The sequence below is a fragment of the Carassius carassius genome, chromosome 20 (genome assembly GCF_963082965.1).
Source record: "Carassius carassius chromosome 20, fCarCar2.1, whole genome shotgun sequence".
Taxonomy (NCBI): domain Eukaryota; kingdom Metazoa; phylum Chordata; class Actinopteri; order Cypriniformes; family Cyprinidae; genus Carassius; species Carassius carassius.
Window position 1 is genome coordinate 15,037,702 of NC_081774.1, and position 25,760 is coordinate 15,063,461.

A 25,760-nucleotide genomic window follows, 5' to 3' on the forward strand; every position below is an offset into this window, starting at 1 on the left:
ATTGCAATACAGACTTTTCACAGTTGATTTATAAGTCCTAGGAAAGTAATAAAAGGTGCCCACTCAAGCATTTGAATCCAATTATCTTTCACAGAATGCTGTTGTTATCCAATTAAAACACTCTCTGCTCATGAGAATTATAATAAGTTATTTTCTTGATTTTTTTTTACAGAGGTGATTTATACTAAATGTTGCACAGACTATGTTCAATGTTGATCTGGTATTAATATTACCGTATTTTTCGGACTATAAGTCGCACCTGAGTATAAGTTGCATCAGTCCAAAAATACGTCATGATGAGGAAAAAAACATATATAAGTCGCACTGAACTATAAGTCGCATTTATTTAGAACCAAGAACCAAGAGAAAACATTACCGTCTACAGCCACGAGAGGGCACTCTATGTCTTCAGTGTAGACTACAGGAGCACTGAGCAGCATAGAGCGCCCTCTCGTGGCTGTAGACGGTAATGTTTTCTATTGGTTCATTTGTCTTGGTTCATTTCTCTCGGTTCATGTCAAATTAATTTTGATAAGTAAGTCGCACCTGACTATAAGTCGCAGGACCAGCCAAACTATGAAAAAAAGTGCGACTTATAGTCCGGAAAATACGGTAAGTGAAACTTAAACACTACAGGCTGTGAAAACAGAAATCAAATTTCGAAAAGGGAAATGATCAGTTTAGTATGAAAGATGTCATCCTAAACCAGCCGGGGCATTGAATCTGACGCTTCTGTAGCTGCTGGAAATGGACGAAGATGCAATAGAGGCACGCTTTATTTATCTGGAATCATGAATTTTATTAAGCAATAGAAAATATACACCAGGGAAAATAGCTTCCTTTATGAGTTCTCTTTTTTTTTCTCAATTTTATACTTTTTCTTCAAAAATCAACTTCCACTTGTAAAGGCCAGTGAAAAACGACAGTCAAATAATCCCACAGCAAAACTGGATGACAAAAAATAAAAACAAAAAATTTCTGCCTTCACTTCAGTCCCATCTGACCAGACAGCAGGGAAACGACACACAACTTCTGGTTTAAAGAACATGCGCAGCCATTATGGGACGTGCTGCTGGCCTTTCTCTTGAAAGACTCTGCTCAGTATTTGTACCTCAGGGCCCCAGTTGTCTACCTCACTGAGATCCAGCTCTGTCTGGGTCTCCGGCAGGTCCAAAGAGCTGATGGAGCCGGACGGGGAGCCGCGGCCCTCGTACGCGTAAGTCTGAAGAGAATCGTACGGAGGGCCACTTGTGTCCCGGTCGGCCTCAACCACCTTGAGCTTAATCACCTCATGGATGTCCTCGTCAGGTAATGTCAAAGCCGAGCTGAGAGCCTCAGTCCCCATTGCTCTCCACACCTCCGACTGCAGGTTTTTCCTCATCCTCATCTCCTCGGCTGCTGCGGGGTTCCTCAACGCCGCTATGTCAAAGGCCTCTGTGTCTTCCTCACCTCCTCCCTCATCATCGTACGTGACTACGTTCTCTCTGATATCCTCCGCCGAGATGATCAAAGGCTCCTTTTTGCTCTTCTTGCTACGCAGAGTGACAAACAGTACCACGATGGCTACAAGAGAGGAGACACAAGCTTAGTTTGTTCATCCGTGTAAATGGTGATGTGAATTAGATGCACTACCATTGGGAGTTAGTGACGTATCGCTTGGGCGTACAAAATGAAGAGTGCAATCATCTGCTTGCTGACATTTTCATATGGGGAAAAGCTTTGTCTGGGGAAATAATCACTTAATCACTCATGTGCTGATGTGAAATCAATGGAGTTTTGCCATAAATAGCCATGGGCCTCTTCTTTCAAACAGATTAGCCCTGTTCCAAACAGCTACCTTTTAATGCAGCAACAGCAATCATTAACTAAAAACATAATATTAATAATAATAATAAATCGTTACTTATTACATTAACATAAATAAAATATGTATTTTATTTCAGCTATAAGCTGAAGCAACATTTCTAGTTTTTGTTGAGTTTAATTTTAAGTACTAAAATAATTCAAATTAAATAAACTAAAATTAATAAATACTATATATATATATATATATATATATATAAAACATAAGCTATAATAGTATATCAATGATACCAAAATAACAATAGGTAGCACTAACTCAAATGGACCCTCATAAGCAGGGTTATTATAGATAACTAGAACGAAAACCATACAACAAATAAATGTGAAATGAAATGAAATAGATTTTTTTTTACTAATTTTCAGCTGGTTCTTGATTGCCATTTAGATGAACTAAACCAACTACAATTAAAACTGAAAAAATAATAAAAACTACACATTAAAAATGATAAAAATGACAAAAATATACATATACATATACATACACACACACACACACACACACACACATTTTATTAATTAAGCTGTTCATAATGCTATCTAAGGAGATATGTGTGTATGTGTGTGTATGTGTATGTGTGTGTAGTGTGTAAATATATACAGTACAGACCAAAAGTTTGGACACACCTTCTCATTCAAAGAGTTTTCTTTATTTTCATGACTATGAAAACTGTAGATTCACACTGAAGGCATCAAAACTATGAATTAACACATGTGGAATTATATACAAAACAAAAAAAGTGTGAAACAACTGAAAATATGTCATATTGTAGGTTCTTCAAAGTAGCCACCTTTTGCTTTGATTACTGCTTTGCACACTCTTGGCATTCTCTTGATGAGCTTCAAGAGGTAGTCACCTGAAATGGTTTTCACTTCACAGGTGTGCCCTGTCAGGTTTAATAAGTTTGATTTCATGCCTTATAAATGGGGTTGGGACCATCAGTTGTGTTGTGCAGAAGTCAGGTGGATACACAGCTGATAGTCCTACTGAATAGACTGTTAGAATTTGTATTATGGCAAGAAAAAAGCAGCTAAGTACAGGAAAACGAGTGGCCATCATTACTTTAAGAAATGAAGGTCAGTCAGTCCGAAAAATTGGGAAAACTTTGAAAGTGTCCCCAAGTGCAGTCACAAAAACCATCAAGCGCTACAAAGAAACTGGCTCACATGCCAGCTCCAGGCTGTGTAAGGGCTATTTGACCAAGAAGGAGAGTGATGGGGTGCTGCGCCAGATGACCTGGCCTCCACAGTCACCGGACCTGAACCCAATCGAGATGGTTTAGGGGTGAGCTGGACCGCAGACAGAAGGCAAAAGGGCCAAGTGCTAAGCATCTCTGGGAACTCCTTCAAGACTGTTGGAAGACCATTTCAGGTGACTACCTCTTGAAGCTCATCAAGAGAATGCCAAGAGTGTGCAAAGCAGTAATCAAAGCAAAAGGTGGCTACTTTGAAGAACCTAGAATAGAATGCCTTCAGTGTGAATCTACAATTTTCATAGTCATGAAAATAAAGAAAACTCTTTGAATGAGAAGGTGTGTCCAAACCTTTGGTCTGTACTGTGTATATATGTATATATATATACACACACAATTTATTAAGCTGTTCATCATGCTATCTCCTTAGATGATCTCCTATGATTATAACATGGATACATGCCACCTTAAATTGTTACTTAAAAAGGTAACTATGTTGCTATTTTTGGAAACCGTCTTCATAATGACAATTGTTAAATTTTGAAAGCACCCACTTCACCCAAACTAAGCTAGTCTGTTTGTGTTCGCTGGTTTAGATGCCAAAGCTGGTTTAGCTGCACAATTCCCTTCTACAGCCAGCTAACAGATCAGCTTGACCTGTCAGGGAGACTGAGAGCGCAAACCAGCTCAGGCTTGAATAACATGTTTAGCACGGTAGATAGGTCGATTTTTGAATGGAGCCACAGCATTGTGTTTGGGTTGTACAGTTGTTTATGCTGTAAATTGGGAAGAGCTTCTAAATCCTTGCATGCAAAAAGACTGCTTTGCCTTATATTAATATGCAGAAATCCAGGTGGGTCGGGTGGTACAGGACCCCCCCCCCCATCTGAGGGTAGTCCCCCCCTAAAAATATGATTAAAAACCATGCTGTGCATTGTAAATAATTTTTTTATATTTTAAATAATTCTGTAAGTAGTAAAACACCACAAACGGGGCAAAAATGCATTTTAAGTTTAGAAACATTTTGAGTCTCCCCTTCCTTGCCTCACAGTGCTTTGGTCCAAATGCCTGCTTTCCTCTTTTACATCATCTACACAGACATAAGTCCGGTGAGCGAGAACAAAGTCAATAGTTGTGGAACTCCAGTAAGTTAGGCTGTCAAGGCAATTTTAGTCACTTAAACGTCAGATGAAGTGATTATTTTCTCTTTAATACAGATGATGCCAATGTATTTTTTTTGATGATCCGCTATGTTAGAAATAATAATGTTACCTGCTTGACGGAAAGTGTTGCTAGGTTTTGAAACAACAAAACCCACCCAATTGCTACTCAAAACTTATGGAAGCACATGGGTAGCGATATTCAATTTGCAATGTAATATGCAAAATGACAATGCAATATGTAAAATGGCAATGCATTTCTGTATTTACATTTACATTTTCCAATACATTTGTGCAACGTTTGGTGCAAAATGAAAATGAAATTACATAATTTTCATTTGGCATTTCATACACCAGTTTTAATATGTAAAATGAATACTAATTTTAACGCTTTATAAGTTGCAAAATTAAAATGAAAATGTATTACAGAAATGATTAGATATGTATAACATGTTCAAGCAAAAACTGTGGCAAAATTATCATTTAAATGCTATTTTTCTTAAATGCATTAACACTCACAGTCAAGACACTTACGATTGCATTTTCATTCAGTGTCCCGCAATGAATGTAGCAAAATTCAATGTGCACATTGAAAATGCATTCCGAGCCGATCACGTGTCCGCCCCCTCGCGCCATGTCAATCACTGCGTGAACAAGGCTTGTAGAAGGTCAGAGACTCAAATCTCAAGAAGAGGATTCAAGTGAGAGAACATGGACAAGACAGTTGGCCCGTGTACGTTTTGATCATTTCGGTTTATGGCTTCAATATTACATTCGCACTTGTGGGCGGAGCTGAAACGCTGCTTTCATCTGATTGGTCGAATCGCTCCAGTTCCAGCCCGGTCTTTTCATTCTTTCAGGCAGAATAAGAGTCAGTGCGAGTGAAGCACTGTAATGTCTGAAACCACCGCTCACTGTTAATTAGCATAATATTTGAATCAGATGATGCTGGCCACATAATTCGTGCTGCTGCGACTTGCAAAAGACCCCGTTAAATTATTTCTAGGTTATAGTATTGTATAAATATTGTCCCACTGATAAATACAGTGCAAATAGTTCTGTCTCCTTGGATAACAGTGAAGTGGAAATAAATATAGTTAAATTTATGAAATAAAATAAAATAGGATTTTTTGGGAAGGTAAGTCTGGCCAGTTATACAGCAACACGAGTCAGACGAGTCTGAAGATCTGAGCTGAATTTGGTGAAACATTAAAGTTCTAGTCTGTGTCAGTTACTTTCATAATAAATAATAATAATAATAATGTTACCCGTATTTTTCGGTATAAGATGCATCAGTCCAAAAATACGTCATGACGAGGAAAAAAACATATATAGCCTAAGTCGCATTTATTCAGAACCAAGAGAAAACATTACCGTCTACAGCCGCGAGAGGGCGCTCTGGGGTAGGCTACAGGAGCACTGAGCAGCATAGAGCTAATTTTACTATTTTTATTTCAGAAATGTAAAAATATTAATTTTTACAATTATTTATTAATGTCACACACACATACCTAGTGCCTTATGACTTAAAAGATGAGAGTGGTAAATGTTACAGACATGGAACTGTTCAGTCTATTATTGATTTTTATTTCTACTTCACTTTTTTCCAAAGAGACAGAACTATTTGCACTGTATTTATCAGTGGGACAATATTCATACAATACTGCAACCTAGAAATAATTTGCAGGTCTCAGCAGCACGAATTATGTGCCCAGCTACATCTGATTCAAATATTATGCTAATTAACAGTGAGCGGTGATTTCAGACATTATTACAGTGTCACACTCGCACTGACTCTTATTCTGCCTGAAAGAAAAGACAGAGTTGAAGGTGGAGCGATTCGACCAATCAGATGAAACCAGCGTTTCAGCCCCGCCCACAAGTGCGAATGAAATATTGAAGCCATAAACCGAAATGATCAAAACATACACGGACCAACTGTCTTGTCCATGTTCTCTCACTTGAATCCTCTTCTTGAGATTTGAGTCTCTGACCTTCTGCAAGCCCCGCCTTGTTCACGCAGTGATTGACATGTCGTGAGGGGGCGGACACTTGATCTGCTCGGAATGCATTTTCAATGTGCACATTGAATTTTGCTACATTCATTGCGGGACACTGAATGAAAATGCATTTGTAAGTGTCTTGACTGTGAGTGTTAATGCATTTAAGAAAAATAGCATTTAAATGATAATTTATACATATCTAATAATTTCTGTAATACATTTCCATTTTAATTTTGCAACTTATAAAGCGTTAAAATTAGTTTTCATTTTACATATTAAAACTGGTGTATGAAATGGCAAATGAAAATTATGTAATTTAATTTTCATTTTCATTTTGCACCAAACGTTGCACAAATGTATTGGAAAATAAAAATGTAAATACAGAAATGCATTGTTATTTTACATATTGCATTGTCATTTTGCATATTACATTCCAAATTGAATATCGCTACCCATGTGCTTCCATAAAAACTAGCCCAAACTTACTGCGTTTTGAGGTGGTCCCCCTGTAAAAATTGTGTTCCCGAGGCTAAAATACACGTTATTGGGGTCGGATCAACATTAATTATGTTTCCCAATTCCACAGGAAAACCGCAGACTTGGCAACACTATGATGGATAGTATTGTCTACAATCGACACAAGTCATGACCGCTGTTGCAATGCGACCACAACAGCTTAGTTTAAAGCTTAGCTTTAGCTGTATTATTTGTGTCCCTTTCAAAAACTGCTCTTGAGAAATGTTAAGTTTATTGTACCCCCCCCCCCCCCCCAACTGTTAGACTAAATTGACGCCCCTTGCTTATATTTAAATGTATTATTAACAACACTTCCTGTCTGTTCAGGTATGTGCAAGTTACAATTGTTGTTCCAGGTTTCAGCCCACACAGTTGTGCAGCATTCCTGAGGAGTGTCTATATTTGGCCTTGTCAGTGGACCGGAGTGAGAGAGGGGGATTTCACACATTCTGCAGGGTGAAACCTCTCATCTACAACCAGTGATTTTCAAGCAGTGCTTCTACTATCTATGTATGTATGTATGTATGTATGTATCTATGTACAGTATGTATCTATGTATCCATCCATCCATCCATCTATCCATCTATCCATCTATCTATCTATCTGTCTATCTGTCTGTCTGTCTGTCTGTCAAGAAAGTGATAATAAAATAAATACATTAAATCCTACAAAAATATTTGACAAAATAAATTATTGATGATTCACTCAAATTGAAATTGAAATAAATAAATAAATAAATACATAATGAAAGTAAAATAAAGAAATAAAGAAATAAAGAAAGAATAATTTTACTTCTGGATTCAGACCCCTTCATATGTTTCTGCTCTTTCCCTGATGTCAAATTCATGAAGGAAAGAATCAAGTTCTTCTCTTGGCTGTTGTGTTTTCAGTCTTACCCAAGAGGATGAGCACACACAGCAGGATGGCAATGAGTGCTCCGGTGCTGAGACCTGCCGAGGACAGGAATGCTTGAGCCCTGCACACTGGCATCCTGGCCCCACGCTGGCACGGACACACCCTGAGCGTAAGCGTGCTGGTGCTGCTGAGGACGGGCTCTCCTCCATCCCACACAACCACGAGCAGCTGGTACAGCTCCTGTTCTGCCTGGCTGAAGCCTTGCCTGCGCGCCAACACACTCGCGCTGCTATCTGTCACAGAGAGCAGAGGTTTATTCTCGCTGGATGCATGCATGACGACGCTGTGCAACCGAAGCCAACAAAACAATTCTCTCCCCCTTCTCGGCAGTTGCCTCTGAGAATGGAGAACATCTTTTTGAATATTGCATTCTGTTATGGTTTTGGATTCTTCACTGTTGAAATGACAACAGCGATAAAACTGCAGCCACAGCACTATGTTAAAATACATTCCACTAAGCATCATTTTTTATGTATATATCAGTCAAAAGTTTGGGGTGAAAAATATATTTTTTAAGATTAATACTTTTATTCAGAAATTATGCATTAACCAACCTAAAGTTACAGTGACTTTTAAAAAAAAAGCTGTTAATTAAACTCTCTATTCATCAAAGAATCCTGTATCCTTCATCATGGTTTTTGTACAAATATTAAGCAGCACAACTGTCTTCAGTGCCAAATCAGCATATTCGAATGATACAGTCATGTGACACTCCTAAATAATTCAGCTTTGTCATCACAGGAATAAATTATTTTACATTTACATTTCGTCACCTTGGAATTATAAGGTACTCTTATTTCTTTTTTTTCTTTTTTTTTTTTTTTTTTACAAAATTGGGTTATTCACATATTCTTATTCTGTGACACCATTTATTTTTTTATTTATTTTTATTGTTTGCATTGTGGGAAAACAAAACAAAGTATATGATATCTAAAAAGTATATAGAATGCAAAAACTTTGAATCTCAAAACCACTCAGAATGCAGAACCTTATAACTCCAAGGTGTGGTGATTTATGCCTTCAGCAGATGATTTTATCCAAAGCAACTTACAAAAGAGGAACAACATATTTAAAATAAATTAAAATAGAAAATAGTTATATTAAATTGTAATAGTATTTCACAATATTAGTTATTACTCTATTTTTAATCAATCAAATACTGTACATGCAACCTTGGTGATCATAACAGACTACTTTTAAAAATATATAAAATATGAGTTTTACTTTATTTTGATGGTCCCTTTAACACATTCTGCTGACTATAAGTAACGGTGCACCAACATATCAACTTAGTCTCACTAGAGTCGTAGTAGACTGGTAGGGTAAGGTTTAGATTAAGTTGACATGTACTAGCAAAGTTACTTAGAGCAAAGTCCATTTCAAGGAAAGTCTGTTCACTTGGCGGCCATATTTGCAATGCCTCAGGGCAGCTCAAACAAGACCAAGAAATCCAGAGATCTAAATAAACGGTGGAATCCTGAAATGTGTCTGTTGGTGTCTGCGGTCTTGGCTGACGTGATGGGGGGGGGGGGGGGGGGGGGCTTATGATATTAGACTTCGTAGCCTATAATAAAAGATAATGAATTTCAAACTTTATTTAAACACATTTTTATTCAAAGATCAACCGTCTGTCATTACTCTAAAAACAATGACTGTTGTAACAGTGCATAAATCAGCCCTTTCTGTAACGCTAGCGCTAATAAGCTTTAATGAAAATAACGAAATAATTGTGTAGCAGAGGTTTTTTGTTTTTGTACACAGTGCCGCGAACTGTCAATCACTCCTGTACGCGTGCATCACTGTCCTCCTCGCAGCTGCAGCAACTTGCGCTCTCTTCATCAAGCTTTAAAACTAAAAGGGGACAAAAAGGTCATATTGTCTTTGTTCATATAGATTAATTAGATAAATGAATATCTAAATTCGTGCCTAGCTGCCTACCTACGGTATTTTTTTTTTAGAACTTAGAAAAAAGATGCTGCAGACAATGAGCAGCCGGCAGGGGCTGGTTGCAGGACAACTCAACCTCCACAGAAAGTTTTTAATGTTTATCAGACAATAACTACTCAAGATTTTGCTTTGGTATAATTTTCGGGACAATTAGGGCCAGATTCGGGATTCGGGACAACAGTTTAGATTTCGGGACTGTCCCGAGTCCCTAAGTCTTTCCTTATAGTCAGTAGAATGTCTTTTGGGAGACCATCACAATTAAGAGGTGGCAGATATTAAGCAGACGGGCTACTAATACTCTAATGAGAGTTAGTTGACATGGAGGTGCAATGTTACTTATTGTTAACAGAATGTTCAAAAGGGACCACAAATCACTGTAAAAAAATAATTCTGTGGCTTAGTAAATATTACAGAAATTTTTAACTTTATTAACTTAATAAAATCTCTGAATATCGTGTACTTGATTGTTTGAGTTAAACATACCAAAATAATTGAGTAAAAATCCAACAGTTCATTTTAGCTAAAATTTACAGATATATTTAAGTTGTTTTCAATAAAATTATTTAGTATTTGACTAACCAATTATTTCTTTATAATATACTTAATATATTTGTGAAATTTCTATCAAAATATTTGAGAATGTTGAATTAAACTGATCTATTTCAAGAAACAAAAATATTACTTAATTCAAATTCAATATTATTAATATATTTAAAACACTCTTAAAATTTGAGTAAGTTTACTCAATTAAAACAATGCACCCCTCCCCCACCCTCTGACGTGATGACAACTTGACGGTTGGTTGAGTCAGTGAGCACGGGCAGTTTGAACTCTCCAGTCTCCAGACAACAGCTCTCTTCTCAGCGTCGCAGATTTGGTGCATTTCCTCTGTGAAATTCAGGTTTGTGTATGTTTTATTTTATCTATAAAATCTTTACTGTGCTTTAAATCATATTTAATGCAAAACAACATACAGAGGCGTAATTCGACACCTAAACGAGAGTTGCGCCTGTCTTTTTGCATGATTGAAACGCTTTGCATAAACACATGACTTCATTCCTAATGATAATAAATATAATTATTATCATTTGGATGATAAAATGTCCTCAGAACTGTCACTGTTTGTTAATTGGCAGGTTATGTCAGTCACTCGCAGTATCTATCGGCTGTGAGTGAAACGCAGGACGGCGGTATGAAGTTCAAAGTTCACCCGCAGAGGCGAGTCCGTCTCCGGCACGAGGACCAGCGCTGATCCGGTGGATATTGGGTTGATTTGATTACACTTGAATTAGGCTACCTGAATTTTTAAATATTTAATTTTTACTTATAAAATTTTTGTTAAATGAGTTTAAATGTAGGCAATAATGTATACAGTGTAAAATGTGCTGTATTGCTGTACTCATTGACAATAAAGGCCAATGTCATGTATACTGGTGGTTGTGTGGAGTACTATTTTACAAAGGATTAGAGAAAAGAAAAAGTTAATATTACTCATTAATAAAAACAGTTAATATTACTCATAAATATTGTTTTTAAATGTTTAAATGTTCAATTATTTCTACTCAATTTTATTTGTTAATGTACCAGATGCAGTTACTCAGATTTACTTAATTTTTTTACTTGCATTTACCCAATTCATACAGTATATTTCATTGATTTCACAGCTTTAAAATTTACTCAATTTTTTCGAGTGTAAAAATGTTTCACCAATAAAATTGAGTAAATAATAGTTAAACTTTTTACAGTGTAATGATCATAAAAATAATGTAATTTTACAATAGCTTCAAATTTGGTTAATCCAATCCAATCAGAATTATGCGTTTCATAAAAAATGTTTTAAGCTAGAAACGAATAATAATAATAATAATAATAATAAGGTGTTTATGTTTTCTGATACACATTGGCCTATCTTTACTTGTGTCAGATTAAAAAAAATATATATACAAGTTTCCTTTACTGCTGTACCTCCCCAACAGGAGTGTTGGAGCGCTGGTGTGCTGACACCACGTAAATCCCACACAGTGTCAAAATCGTCATGCTTTATTAACTCCCTACAGTGCTCCAAATTTTCTCGTGCAAATTTGCTTGTGCAAATTTTTTTCACCTTCTTTCTAGCTGTTGCTGCTTTCCTTTCTCACATACGCACACACCCGCAAACAGGCAGGTCGTAAGCACCTCAGCATATGCACGGTCATGCTGCTGCTTCACACTGCAGATGTGTGTTGAGCTAGAGTCTTCTGACTATGTTTGGGTTTGGGTTGCAAGATGAATTCCGTCTCCCTCTGAATACCAGCTCCCAGGAGAGCAAGAGCGTGGGTTTGGGTTTAACACTGGTATGGGCATTTTAATATCAATCATGCTATACAAATGCACCTCTGGGCAAATTGCCCTCAACAACTCATCAGGGTTTAGACAGAATATTTACTTTATATATGTATTTATCCCCAACCTTTTGTATATGCCATAAAAGTATCCAAAAAGTATCAGGTTAAGTAATATATATTTTATCTGATACAGTGTACAAATAAATGTTTTTCCCACCTCCTGTCTATGCTCAACCTTAATAGGCTATAAATGGAAATCAGTAAATAATCAATAAATTACCAATATTCATTTTGAGATTTGTTAAAAACTTGTTAAATGTATTTAGCAGTATTAAAATAAAATAAAAGTGTTTTAAAAAATAAACTTTATATTAGTGTTAGAAGATGACTAAGGTAATGTAAATGTAAAAAAAGAGCAAATTTGCATGCATTATTATTATTATTATTATTATTATTATTATTATTATATGCATGAGCATAGTTACTATACAGTACAACTGACATGGATAAACATTCTTTATTACTAATATTGGCTGACAATCATAATTATATGTCGAATTAAAAGAAAAATATATATATTTTTTTTATATTGTTAGTAAAGTTATATACAAGCTGAATACAAAAATTAAGGACTAAACAGTTATTTAACTGCTAGGGAGAAAAAAAGTAACTAATGACAAGTCTTGTAACTGACGCTTTCATTTATAAAGGGAAGTAATATACTTAATTTTATGAATGAAAAGACATAAATGCTAGATTCCTTAACTGTAATATTTGATATTATTTGCTTGTCTCTGGGCCTGTAATGTCCATATACCCAAGTCTACAACAGTGTAAACGAGGCAGGGCTCTTTCTCTCCAGGGATCTAATGCATGCAGAACCAGCAACTATTGTGAATGCATTAGATACTACAGGAAGGAAAATTTCCTAACTCAGGGTTAAGGTTAACGCTAGCCAAATTAGCATCTCTGAAATATTTACGCATAAATCAGCTCTTCATGTAGTGACCCCTAGGTTTAGTGCATTTCTGTTTGATTTCATGCTGTGGGGGTTTCATTAAATGGCCTGCAGGTAGACTCCATTTACTCTGTCCAAACACTATTAAAAAACATGAACATGAAACGACAGAGGGTGGAATGATCATTAGCGAATCTTCACAAACAACGCAGAAAACGTGGTCTGTAATTACACATGGATGGGAAATTCACAGTTGCGCTTTGATTTAAGTAGCAGTGATTCGTAAACACTTTCCCTGTGAAAAAACATAAGAGCGAACGATGCATGTACTGTGGATAATTGATCTTCACTGTGAGATGCGTCATGCAATAAATATAGAGATATATAAATAAATAGGAAATAGCAACAACAACAACAAATACTGCCAATACTGCAGATCTGGCATGAGCCCTGATCGCTTTAGCTGTTATAACTTAATGTGAGTGATTAAATGGTGGGAGATAAATTGCCTGAGAGAGAATTGTGGTGAATTGGCCCAAGAGGGACCTGCTCGATGTAATGTGCCCCACATTTCAGATGACACAAACACTCTTGCCAAAACCATGGCAAAGCGTCAAATTTGATGTTGGCTATCTTTGCGGATGGGGCGCACCATGCATTCCCTCACCCATTCATTGGACAGCTTCATTAAAAACACTTTTCTAGATTTAGAATATGAACTATGTCGAAGAACATAACAGTCAATATGATTATTATTCAATTGAATTTCCCGGGGGGGGAAATAAGTGCACTTCCGTAGGGAATGTCCATCATATTTTTTCTGCTTCAACCTGGCAAGCGCTCTGGTAGAGTGAATGCTGGCATAATGACTGCAGCGCCAGGAAAGAAACATCTACGTGATTAAAGATGACAGCCCTACACACCCACCCAATCTTAGCAAGCGCAACAGAGCGCTCCAACCCCCAATGTGTAAAATGGTCCGTAATGGTCCATCCGTTGGGATATTATTTAAGGATGAGGCAGTCTGAGGGGACCTTGGCTAGGATACAAACTCAAAAGCACTGGCTCTTCTGAACTATCTCATCTCCGATTGCCCTGTTAAACTCCAACCGGTCCACCTGCAGCACTGATTCACCGAAGCAGCGGTCTGGCATTAGAAGGAAATCATTACAGCCCAACCATCTCCACCAGGGAGCCATGAGCTAACATAAACACAGACCTGGTTTCCGAGGAAACAGCTTGGTTGGCCTTGCAATGATATTAAAAAAAAGAGCAATAAGAGGAGGGGAAGGCTGGAAATGAGGGTGATGTGTGTGACAACTTGGTAGTAAATATGTTTGTGGAGAGGCATTGAGGGTTTGCCCTGAGCAAACATCAGGAAATCAGTTGGAAAACATTAGAAAGATTCCATTACTGAGATGCCATCAGAGAGCCCCTTTAGATCAGTCAGATCACATTTGACTTTAATGAGAGCCTGTGTACAACTTAAGTACTGAATATGGAATTTGTTTTTGTAACTAACTCCTAAAATACAGGCTTAACATGTCAAACTATTTCTAATTAGATGTTTTACCCAGCCAAAACAAATCCTGCAGATGTGTGGTTTTGTTATTGTGTGTGTGTTGTTGTTGTTTTTTTTTTTTTTTACCTTCATTGTCCTTCAGAGTGAAGTTTGGATTCACTGGAAGGTCTTCTGGTAGAGCGAAAGTAAATCGACCATTGGCAAAGTTGTCCTTGTCTGTGGCCCTGATGATTTGAATGACCTACACCCAGAACAAGAGAAAACAAGCTGATGCTTAGTGCTTTCTTTTTCCAGAATTAAGGTTGAATGAAAAGTGGCACTAAATATATCTAAAACAGACACGCTTTGCATCTCTGAGAGATGGGTTTTGCCACTCCTTATAACCCAGAAATGTAATTGGACCACCTGGGCTTCTTCTTCCTCTCCACTTTTGAAAGACATTAACTTCAGACTGCTGACCCAAAGCCCCTCGGCCAGTTGGGTGTCTGGATCACAGTCATTGAACAGATCACTAGTTTGAAGCATTGCTCAGACTCCTGATGTTTTGTCAGCTTGTTAACCTAATTGGCTCCTGCTAGCACATCAGCTGGAAGTTGGAATCTCCTCATGCAGAGTCTGGACCAATTATTGAAGCTCTTCACCTGTCTCCGATGTACCACCCATGTTGGGTCAAGGGTTTCTTTCTCTGGGGCACTTTCACACCAGAGCATCAGAGGATCCTAGTTGGTTTGATGTTGGGGTTGGTGTTTTGGTATGGTTCATGTTCAGAATTGGTACAAAATCAATATTATGACATATGATTAGCTTTAGCAAGCTATCATTCACACTTATTAAAGGATAATGCAAATTAGTTTCTCAAGAAAATGCATTTAGGAGCAGTTTACATTTGATGCAGTTGCATTTTTTGTTGTTGTTGTCAGGAATCAACAAGAGTAAGCTTTTTACCATTTTACTGACCACAACAACAACAACAATAAAATACATATATTATAATAATTATATATAATAATGTTTATTTATTTATTTTTCAACTTTATTGTTTTACTGTATATTTGATCAGGTACATACAGCCTTGGTGACAATAAGACACTTTCAAGACATGTTCAAAACCATTTTTAAAACAATCCCATCATCCCTAAACATAAATTCTATAAATTCAGCACACTTTTGGTGTAAAGTCATAGCATATAATGCAAAACATACTGATTTGTTTGTTTTCATGACATTTTTATCGAAGCTTTTAAGACAATCACAAATCATTTTGTAATGTTTAGGGTGCAAATATAATGCACTTTCCACCCAAATGTTCAATAAGACAGACCAATACTTGGAGAAGGGTGTAGAAAAGAACTCTGGACCAAGTAATAGAGCCAATTTTAAATATGGCCTTTGTCCCTGCATAACAGATTTACTAAAAGAACAGCATTGTTTCATGCAGCGTACTGTTGTGAATGTGTGCAGAGCAGATCAAAAGAAAAGAGCTTCCTGTGAGTTGATGCCAGTACAAGAAATGTGGTTTTGCCTTATCTCTGTGGAAACACTTAATCAAGGGCCACAGCATAACAGCAGTCCCTGATTATCTTACAAAGTAATTGGGAAGAGGATTTTATTTAGATGTTAGATGGACTGGTTTGAGCCCAGCAGACCTGAAGTCACAATAAATGAAAGACAATTTCTTTGCTAATTAATGCACCTCAACCTTATACATTAAATCATTCACTGGTCTTGAATGAAGCCTGAAAATAATTAAAAAGCAGCCTTTAATTAAGCAGAGGTCCGAAAAAAACAACAACAAAAAAAACAACAACTATGTACATTAACCACACACTTTCATTCAGGCTGAATAATTTACCATACCTTTATCTAAAGAGATGAAAATTCTGCACTCATTTTTTGCGTTGTTCCAAACCCACAACACTTTGATTAATCTTTGAAACACAAGATATTTTTTTAAATATCTAAGAGGTGTTTATATCTTTTATCCCTCCATTGAAAGTCAAGATAACTAAAACTCAGGGTGTATTCACACCAGGAAAAGTCTGCTAGTTCACTTGCTTTGGTCCGGACCAAATACAATGTTGATTTTCTTTTTTTTTTGGTGCGGTTTGCTTTCACACTGCCCTTTTTGTAAGTGAACCAGAAATTGTAAACAAAACCACGTGTGCTAAGGTCATCCATTCATTGGACAGAAATTCTCGAGCAGGGAAAAACAGGAAGCTTGAAAACAGGCTAATCATGGAGATTCTTCGTAGTGCAATTGTTATTATTTTACTGATTTTCTGTTATCAGCTACAAACGCAATATGAATACACTTATGATCAGATGAGACAATGTCATCTATACGATGTTGTAACAAGGATTGTTGACATACCATGGTATACCAAGGCATACTGACAATGGTACTGTGCAGAATAATGATTAAGTATAATAAAAGCGAAAGTGAAATTTAAAAAAAAACAGCGTTCATAGGAAAGCAATTGCAGGCTTTCACAAGTGTAAGCTAACTGTGCCCCCCCCCCCCCCCCCACAATCAACATGATTTTTATGTGTCTTCTCCAATAGCTGTGATATATAGGAATTTGCCCAAATGTCAATGAGGCAGCGTGTCTCTTTGGTGCTCCTTGTCGAAACACAACTAAACATTTTTCAGTGGCTAGCAAATGTAGCAAACACAACACTTTCCCGTAAGGCAACTCCAGCTACGGGAGCCTGTTAACTCAAAAGGCGCTGTGCTTTCTGCAATTGGGTCGGATGGAGGTCGGATCATATTCACAGCTTATATGAACCATACCAGAGTTCATTTGGTTGTTTGGTGCGCACCAGAGTGCTATTGTTGTTTTCATACATGCCAAAAAGTTCTGCACTAAAGGGGGAAATTAACCAGAGTTCGTTTCAATCGAACCAAACAAGACAGGTGTGAATAGACCCTTAGAAGAACCAAAAAGGTCATTAATACTTTGTAAAATGAATCCATATAAAGCTGTTTAGTTCAAGTCGTGTGAAGATATACTGTACAGTACAATCCCAAAACTATCTTTGTTTTGGAACAATATTGGGGTGAGTAAATGATTACGGAATTGTGACCTATCCCTTTAAGTACACTTTATGGTTAACCACCAGCACAGCGGGCACAAATGTTCAAAGAGGACCCTTGATATTTAATTAAAAAAAATGTATTGTCGCCCAATGTGTGTGAATTGTGTGTGTCTAACTGCTTAAATTGTAATCTCATTCAAGGGTAAAGCTATAAAAGCTATGCCGCAGCACTGCTGTGCATTGCTGCACATGAACCTAGATTTCAACGTGCAACGATTAACATTTCCTGTGAGCCATTCCTAGTGCGCTTGATGCTGACTGCTATCTGCTGGTGAATACATTGGTACATGCTGAATTATTTATAGGTTTAAGAGCCTCCAAAGTCTGTCGAGCCACAGATAAATCCATCCTTGATGGTTTCAGACATATCATAAAGGCAGCGTATGTGTTTTTCATTTATGCATGTGTCCATGACATTAGTGCATGTGGGAGTGTGTGTGTTCAGACATACGTGTGAAAAGAAAGATGGAATTAAACCATGAAAAAAAGATGGTTTGAGAAAACAAAAATGGTGCAGAAATAGGGAAGGAGAAAAGGCCGACAGGTCGAAAAAGAATGATAGGGACACACTGAGGAAAAGACTGAGAAGAGATAACTAACCTGGCCTGTCTTGGAGCCTTCACACACAACCAGAGCGCTGTCTGTGACAATATAGGGGGCATTGTCATTGACATCCAAGACCTGGACTGTGACTGGTACATAGCTCACCAGATTTGGATTGTCTGGAAAAAAAGATGACAAACATTAAATCATGGATGTTTTCTATTTAATAACTGCCAAAAAAAACAATGAATGATCAATGTATGAGTGATTTCAAATGACTGAAATCATGACATATTGGCATAACACGTGTACTGTGTTTTATGTACAAGACAAAGATATCCTTAAATTCTTTATGCACAATTCAAATGCCAACTTTGGGGCACTTAATTAACTATGTGAACATTTAATACTCTCACTAGTTTATTTGTCCAATAGTAATGTCCAAGTTTATTTGTCCAATGGTAATTTACTTTCACAGTTATTTGTATATATCCTAAATATGCACAGTTAAATCATATTTTTACACTTTTATACTAATCTGATCAAATTACTGCCATGGATATCATGAGAAGCTTTTCACTGACACAGTTTTAATAACTGTAATCATATATTTATTTCATTTTCTTTGTAAATAGGATAAAATAACTTTTGAAAACTATTTTTTTATTATGAATACATATGAAAACAAACAAACAAACAAACACAAATGTCCAAGTTTCATGTGACTTATATGAAATAAAAAAGGTGAATTCTGTTGGTTTGTTAAAAAACAAAAACAAAACAAAAACAGCCCCTGGAATATTGATGTGGTCTTAATCTTGTGACACAGGGGCAAGCTGATCCTTTGCTTTCCATACAATTTTTTTTTTTTTTTTTTTACATTTACCATGTTTATAACCTTAAAGTGAGATACATATGATTCATGCTGCTCTCATGGGATTCATTGAAGCATGATGGGAATTTAAAGTCAGTGTGGGAAACATTACACCAATTTTGGAATCATGTGCGAGGGACGACGTTCAGTATGATGAAACTGAGATTAACTACAATGACCTAACATTATCAGCCCACTATCAGAAAGCATTTATAGAGGGCAGTTTCAGCCCATTAGCTGAAGACCACTGTGAAGAAAAGTGTAGAGGAAAGATAATTGCTTAGATAAGCATCGGTTAAAAATAAATAAATAAATAAATAAATATAGAAAAAGAGAAGAAAAATTTATTGACCCGGTCCACCTTCATAGCCACATCAGCATGCCAACAGCATCCTCAGCATCAATCCAACAATGCAACACTCCTTCTTCAAGGAGAAATTTGTTTTGGTCAGTATCAATGATTTAGACTTCAAGGCCAATTATTCCTTCTGGACAAGGTGTTCCCAGTCCATGGCTTAAGAAGAATGCTTGATTCAATATAAAGATATCATTAGTAAAATGGTTCCCTGTATATATATATATATCTATCAGTGAATACAGACAGAATTCAGGACTCAGAATCGTACATACCAATCTCTGCAGCCATCACTGTGATGTTGTGCCAGGCTACCTCCTCTCGGTCTAGACTCTTGGTGGTTGTAATGAGTCCACTGTCAACATCGATGGTAAAAAGTGCCTCACCATCTGCAATTTGTTCGATGGAATACCTAAAATTGCAATGTCGACAAGTTCTACTCAAAGATAACATTCAAAATATGTTGACAGTTATTCCAGAAGCACATATGAAGAGTATACAGTATGCTTTAATAGACATTAAAATTGAATGCTGAAATATATGATTTCATGTTAACAATTGATTACAAAAGCAGACTCCTTATGTCTATGAAACCTTATGACTATATTTCTTACATTTGATTACTCAGTTATTAATCTCCTGTCACCTACAACTTACGATTAATTTCTGTTTAGACCTCACTTCAAGACATTTTGTTAAGATGCTTAACCTAAACAATGAAAAGTATTTATGAATGTGTTTAAGTAGCTGCAGAATAAAACTCGTACATTTCTTGGATACATGATATAAACCTTTAAACTTCAAGGCTTTTGAAACGTTTTATTCATAACTTTCAGATAAGGCTTTTTCAAGATAGCATTTTCTTGCCAGACTTTGCTGTGGGGGAAAAAAATGACACTTATATAAATAGACTCTATGCTCGACTGTTTCTGCATTTGGTCTCAGTGGCCACCACAACTTCAGGTGCAATGCAGTGTATGCAAATTGTAAGAAAACTAAGCATGGAACAATATCAATATTCATATGATTTCTCCTTTACCTCGAAAGTAGATAAATCTTCTTTAACTTATTATTAAGCTATTATAAATAAGACTAAACCGATTTTGCTATTACCACAGTTTGCTATGGGAGAATATACACTTCCTCAACTTTGAATTGCAATTCTGCATCCTCTTTTTTTTTTTACCTCAAAACCACATCTAACAGTATAATTCTCTTTAGAAAAACTTGCCTGACTTTGCTTCTTGTGCTGTCTGGGTCTTGAGCAGTTACCATGCCAACCTCTGTCCCAGCTGGAGCATTTTCATACACATCCATGATATAGTAGTCCATTGTAAACACCGGAGCTTCATCAACATCCCCAATGATAAGCTTAAGTGTGGTGGTGTCTTTGAAAGGACCCAGGTAAGAAAAACGAGGATCCAGATGGGTGTTGACACCTTCTATATTCAAGGAGTAAGCCTTCTTCTTCTCGTAGTCCAGAGGCTATAAAGGACATCAGTAAAAAGATCAAGGGAGAAGCAGAAAATACATTTTAGCCTGGGAAAAGACAGGGCATGGATGAATGAGCAGACATTAGTTTGATCCCATTGGTTTTGTGGGAACATCTAGTTCAGACCTTTCTGAGGGAGATGACTCCTTCTCTCTTGTCACTGTCTGTAGAAATGGAAAACATGGCAGCTCCTTCTTCATTGGTAATTCTGTATGTCATCTCAGCATTTACGCCAAGATCTTCATCGTTTGCTTTGATTTTACCAACTGCTTTCCCTACCTGAGCAGATTCTGGCACGTACAGCTGATAGTTCTCTGAAGTGAAAGATAAAAACAAACAGAATAGATGCGATTTTAATAAACATTAAAAATCTTTTGATGCAAATATTGAAAAGTGTTGGTAGCGCTCAACTAATTTGCAGGGTTTAGTTGGGATAAACCTGCACAAGCTCAATAAAAGTTGTTTACTTTCACAAAATAAAGCTTAAACGAATTCAGCCATTTGGGATAAATTCACAGTACATTCAAAGGGATTTAAGGATTAGATGGTTTCTGTAGAAGGGGTGTGCCTAAAATCCAGACCAAGAGAAGCAGGGACTCGTACTTTGAGGGAATCGTGGTGGATTGTCATTGACGTCGGTCAGTGAGATGTTGACTGTCGTGGATCCAGACAGACCCCCGACAGAGCCGGCCATGTCTTTGGCTTGGATGATGACAGAGTACATCTCTCTAGTTTCTCTGTCCATGTTCGGCAAAGCTGTCCTGATGACACCTGTGATCCAGAGATCAGAAAGAATAAATATAGTTCTCGCTGACCTACATAACCCATATTCCAATATTGGACGTTCAAAAGTGTTTTACCATTTTCTGCAAATTATATTTTTCAAGTACAAATATTAAAACAGCCCACATTTCCATAGAAGACAAATATTAGGGAGGTCTTAAACTCTCCACATGAAGTGGAAACAAAAGTTTGTAGAACTGCAAAAGCCCGATAAACATAATTTATCAAAAGTAAAAGTTAGCCTTGGTGAGAATATAAGACTTAAAGACATAATTAAAAAAACGTCATGGAAACAATTAGGATAGGGACCAGTTCTCACTAGTTGCTTATTAGCATGCCTATTATTAAAATATTAGCTGTTTATTAGCACTTTTAAAACTCATATTCTTCAAGGTCATATTCTACATCCTTGATCCTGCCCAATAACTAAACCTAGCAACTACCTTACAAACTATTAATATGCAGCAAAACAGGAGTTTATTGAGGCAAAAATCACAGTTAACGGTTTGTTAATAGCAAGAATTGGACCTTAAAATAAAGTGACCAAAGTTATAACTACCGCAAATGGTATTGCATGTAACACATATTCAAAGCGTTTTCGTTTATTGATCTATAAGCTGGCTTTAAAGAAATAAACATTTATTTTTGTCAAAAAATGTTATGGAAATCCTCCTAAAATGGATGAACATCTCTTGAAAGTTACTGTACAATTCATATAAAGCAAATTCTTCATATACTTTTGTCCATGGAAAATTAATGACTAGAGTTATGATGCTCCTACAAAGGAAAAGGCACCATAAAAGCAAAATAAAAGAAGTCTACAGAGCTCATGGACAATATTTTAAGTCTTATGAAGCCATATTGCAGTATATCTCTGTGTGAGGTCCAGACTCATATGAAGTCAGTATTCACAGAAAATCTTGCTTGATAGCCATTGTCAGCATTCAGTTTCACTTTATGCAAAAGAAAATCATCTCCTTTTGTTTTCCATAGAAGATAGAAAGTTAAATGGGTTTTCAAAAGACAAGATTGAGGGTAAAAAATGAATTTTCAAGAGAACCATTGCTTGAAATCAAACCGCTAGCCATTTGATGGCATTTCCAGCAATAAGAGCCACCCTTCACAGGAAAGATGCGTGTCTAGAATATCATGTGTACACTGCAGATCTATGACCCCTAGTTATTGAGGAGGTGAGCTCATAGCGAGTGGTTATCCTCTGCTTTGCCCCAGTTCTGACCTGGTACAGGTTCTTTTCGAGCTTGACAACACACCAGCAGGTGAGGGCTGACCTGTCACCTCTATGTACTGTTCTTCTGTGCTTTAAGCCTGTAGCATGAACCTTCCTTTCCAGATGTGCGCACACACTCTTGCACAAAGCATGCTGGTGATCATCTCCTGCATACTCCACAACTCTAAAGCAAAGGCTGCCATCTGCTCCAAACATTCCCTCAGGAGATAGGGGATAAGACAGGGATGAAGGAAAGGCTGGAAAGCAGAACAGCTTGCATTTGCCATGTGAACTTGTATTTGTGCCCCTTTACGCCTTGAGATCCCATGGTAATGTTTCTGAGAAATGAGCACCAACTGACATGATATACCAAGGCTCCAATGCACCAACATGGGATGTTTAAAAACACTGGAAATCAATAGCATCATTTCAGGGAACAAATCAATCTGCATCAAGAACAAAATTAAAAGATTTTACTAAGAAAAAAAAAAATAATAATATAACTAAAATTAAATAAAATAAAAACAATAAAATGTTTTGCTTAAATTCAAAATAATATTTTTCAAATTAAATAAGTTGTAAATGAAAATTGAAATAAAGTGTAAATGAAAAAAATATAGCTTTATAATTTGCAAAATAAAAAAATGGGCTGCTTTTTATTCTTTCTAGCAACTGATGCTGTATGTCTGTGGCCATGGCCGCGATACGATTTGGTCTCTACTTTTCCACTTTAAAAATGTCTCCGCCTGTTTCACACATAGGCTACCCCGTCTGCAGTGCGTATGCAGTCCATGTGCGTTTTGTATGTGGTGCAGAAGAAGCACGGACTCATTGAGCTTTCACACAGGACGCGTTTGCAGTCCGCTACTGATCCATGGCTGTTTAGTCCACAAACACAACATTTGTTCATTATTTTATATTTAAAATCATGTAAAAAATAAAAACAACAATCTATGGTCCAACACTGTTTTTCTTGATTTCTTTGTGTTCTAACATGGTTGGCTAAATTGTCCGGTTTAATTATGTTTATTCCAGTCATGCAACTACTGCAATTAAACTCCACACCACTTCCCTTTTTTAATTGTCCTTGTAAAAAGGATCGGAGGTGTCATATAATAATGTGAGGTTCCTCTTTAGGAACTCGAGCTGCGTCAAATGCGCTTTGGGGAACGCGCCCAGCGTGAGCGACTCTGAATATCGTGTGTAATCAGTCCAATGGAAGAGTGTGACGTCACAGGCGGGGTGACGTAAGCGACCAGGAAGCTATAAAAGCACGTGCCGCGCAGCTGGCATCAGCTTCGCATCTTTCAGCAAGCGCTCTGTGTGTGAATGTCACTTGTTTGTCTTGTGAGTCTTATTTACTGTTGTCTGTCCAGTTAGAGCTCCTAGACATGCCGAAGAGCAATGCGAAATCAAAGCATAGCGAAGGCGATTCCAAATCATGTTATAGGTTGTGTGTTCCTCCCTGCCTGCGATATATAACGGGTGGGGATACACACAGCTTATGCGTGGTTTGCCTGGGAGCGAAGCACGCTGAGTCGGCTCTCGAGGGGGCCGACTGTCCACATTGTGAGCGAATGTCGGTGCGGCTGCTTCGTTCCCGGAGGGCCCTCTTCGAGGAGGGGGCTTTCGCCAGCGTTCCCCGCTGTGCTGGTCCCGCTTCTGCTGAGGCAGAACGGCAGCTGCACTCGTGGGGTTCGCAATTGGATTTGGTGGAGGGAATGGAGACGGCCCAGTCCCTATCTCCTTCCACTTCCGCCAGATCCGGCGCCCAATCCCTGGAGTCGGAAGCGCACTCTGCGGTTCCTTCCACCCAGGGAGAGGGATCGACGCACTGCCTCTCTTCCTCCGAGGAGGTCGATGTGGAGTCGGTCGATAGGGATTTGCCACCCCATTCGCCGCAATATGAGGAGCTCTTGGAGGTGGTTACTCGCGCGTTGGCCAAATTAAGTATTGAGTGGCCCGCCGAAAAAACGACTGAACCGCAGCGAGCTGAACGCTTCCTGCGTGCGAGTCAGCCACCTCTAGAAGGCCAGGTCTAGAAATTGTCTAGAAATCCTAGCAGTTTATCGTGCACTGAAGCACTTCCTCCCAGACCTAAGGGGTCACCATGTGTTGGTGCGCACAGACAACACATCGGTGGTCTCTTACATCAACCACCAGGGAGGTCTGCGTTCGCTCCCTTTGTACAAGCTGGCGCACCAGATCCTTGTGTGGTCCCAGAGCAAACTCCTCTCATTAAGAGCAGTATATATTCCTGGGAAACTAAATGTGGGAGCAGACATACTGTCGAGGCTGGGGCCGAGGCCCGGGGAATGGAGGCTTCACCCAGAGGTGGTGAAGCAGATATGGAAAGTATTTGGCAGGGCTCAAGTAGACCTTTCTGCGATTCAAGAGCCATCACAATGTCCCCTTTGGTTCTCTCTAGTTCATCCAGCTCCTCTGGGACTGGACGCTATGGTACAGACTTGGCCGAGGCTTCGTCTGTACGCCTTTCCCCCTATTGCTCTGCTCCCGGGAGTTCTTGCGAGAGTACGCCGGGACGGGTCCATCTGTTATTAGTAGCCCCGTGCTGGCCGGGCCGAGTATGGTTCGCAGACCTGGTCTCGCTCCTCGATGGCTCTCCGTGGGAGATACCGATCAGGGCAGACCTACTCTCACAGGCGCAGGGCACGATAATTCACCCTCACCCAGAGTTGTGGAAGCTGTGGGTGTGGCCCCTGAGAGGGCACAACTGTTAGCAGCTGGTCTCTCTACTGAAGTTGTTGAGACCCTCCTCCAATCCAGAGCTCCCTCAACGAGGAAACTGTACGCCCTGAGATGGAAACTCTTCACCTAATGGTGCAGAGACCGCCAGCTAGACCCAGCAAACTGCCCATTTGTACAGTTCTGGAGTTTCTACAGGTGAGGCTCTCTGCAGGGTTGACCCACTCCACGCTGAAGGTTTATGTGGCGGCCATTGTGGCCTACCACACCCTTCTCGATGGCCAG

At 38.1% G+C, this 25,760-nt stretch overlaps 2 protein-coding genes across 2 annotated transcripts in view; both read right to left on the minus strand.

Annotated features, from left to right (window-relative positions):
- Positions 1-25,760, minus strand: part of cdh12a (cadherin 12, type 2a (N-cadherin 2)) — a 358,772-nt gene that overhangs the window by 174,634 nt on the left and 158,378 nt on the right. The window lies entirely within an intron of this gene.
- The window catches only part of LOC132096452 (cadherin-18-like), a 52,805-nt gene continuing 27,776 nt past the window's right edge, over positions 732-25,760 (minus strand). The window contains exons 5-12 of the mRNA XM_059501817.1: positions 21,362-21,529; positions 20,885-21,072; positions 20,498-20,751; positions 19,542-19,678; positions 18,095-18,216; positions 14,525-14,639; positions 7,629-7,880; positions 732-1,563 (exon numbers count right to left, since the gene is read on the minus strand). Of these exons, the coding sequence (XP_059357800.1) occupies positions 1,058-1,563; positions 7,629-7,880; positions 14,525-14,639; positions 18,095-18,216; positions 19,542-19,678; positions 20,498-20,751; positions 20,885-21,072; positions 21,362-21,529 (1,742 nt within the window). The 3' untranslated portion in view covers positions 732-1,057. The remainder of the gene's footprint in view (positions 1,564-7,628; positions 7,881-14,524; positions 14,640-18,094; positions 18,217-19,541; positions 19,679-20,497; positions 20,752-20,884; positions 21,073-21,361; positions 21,530-25,760) is intronic.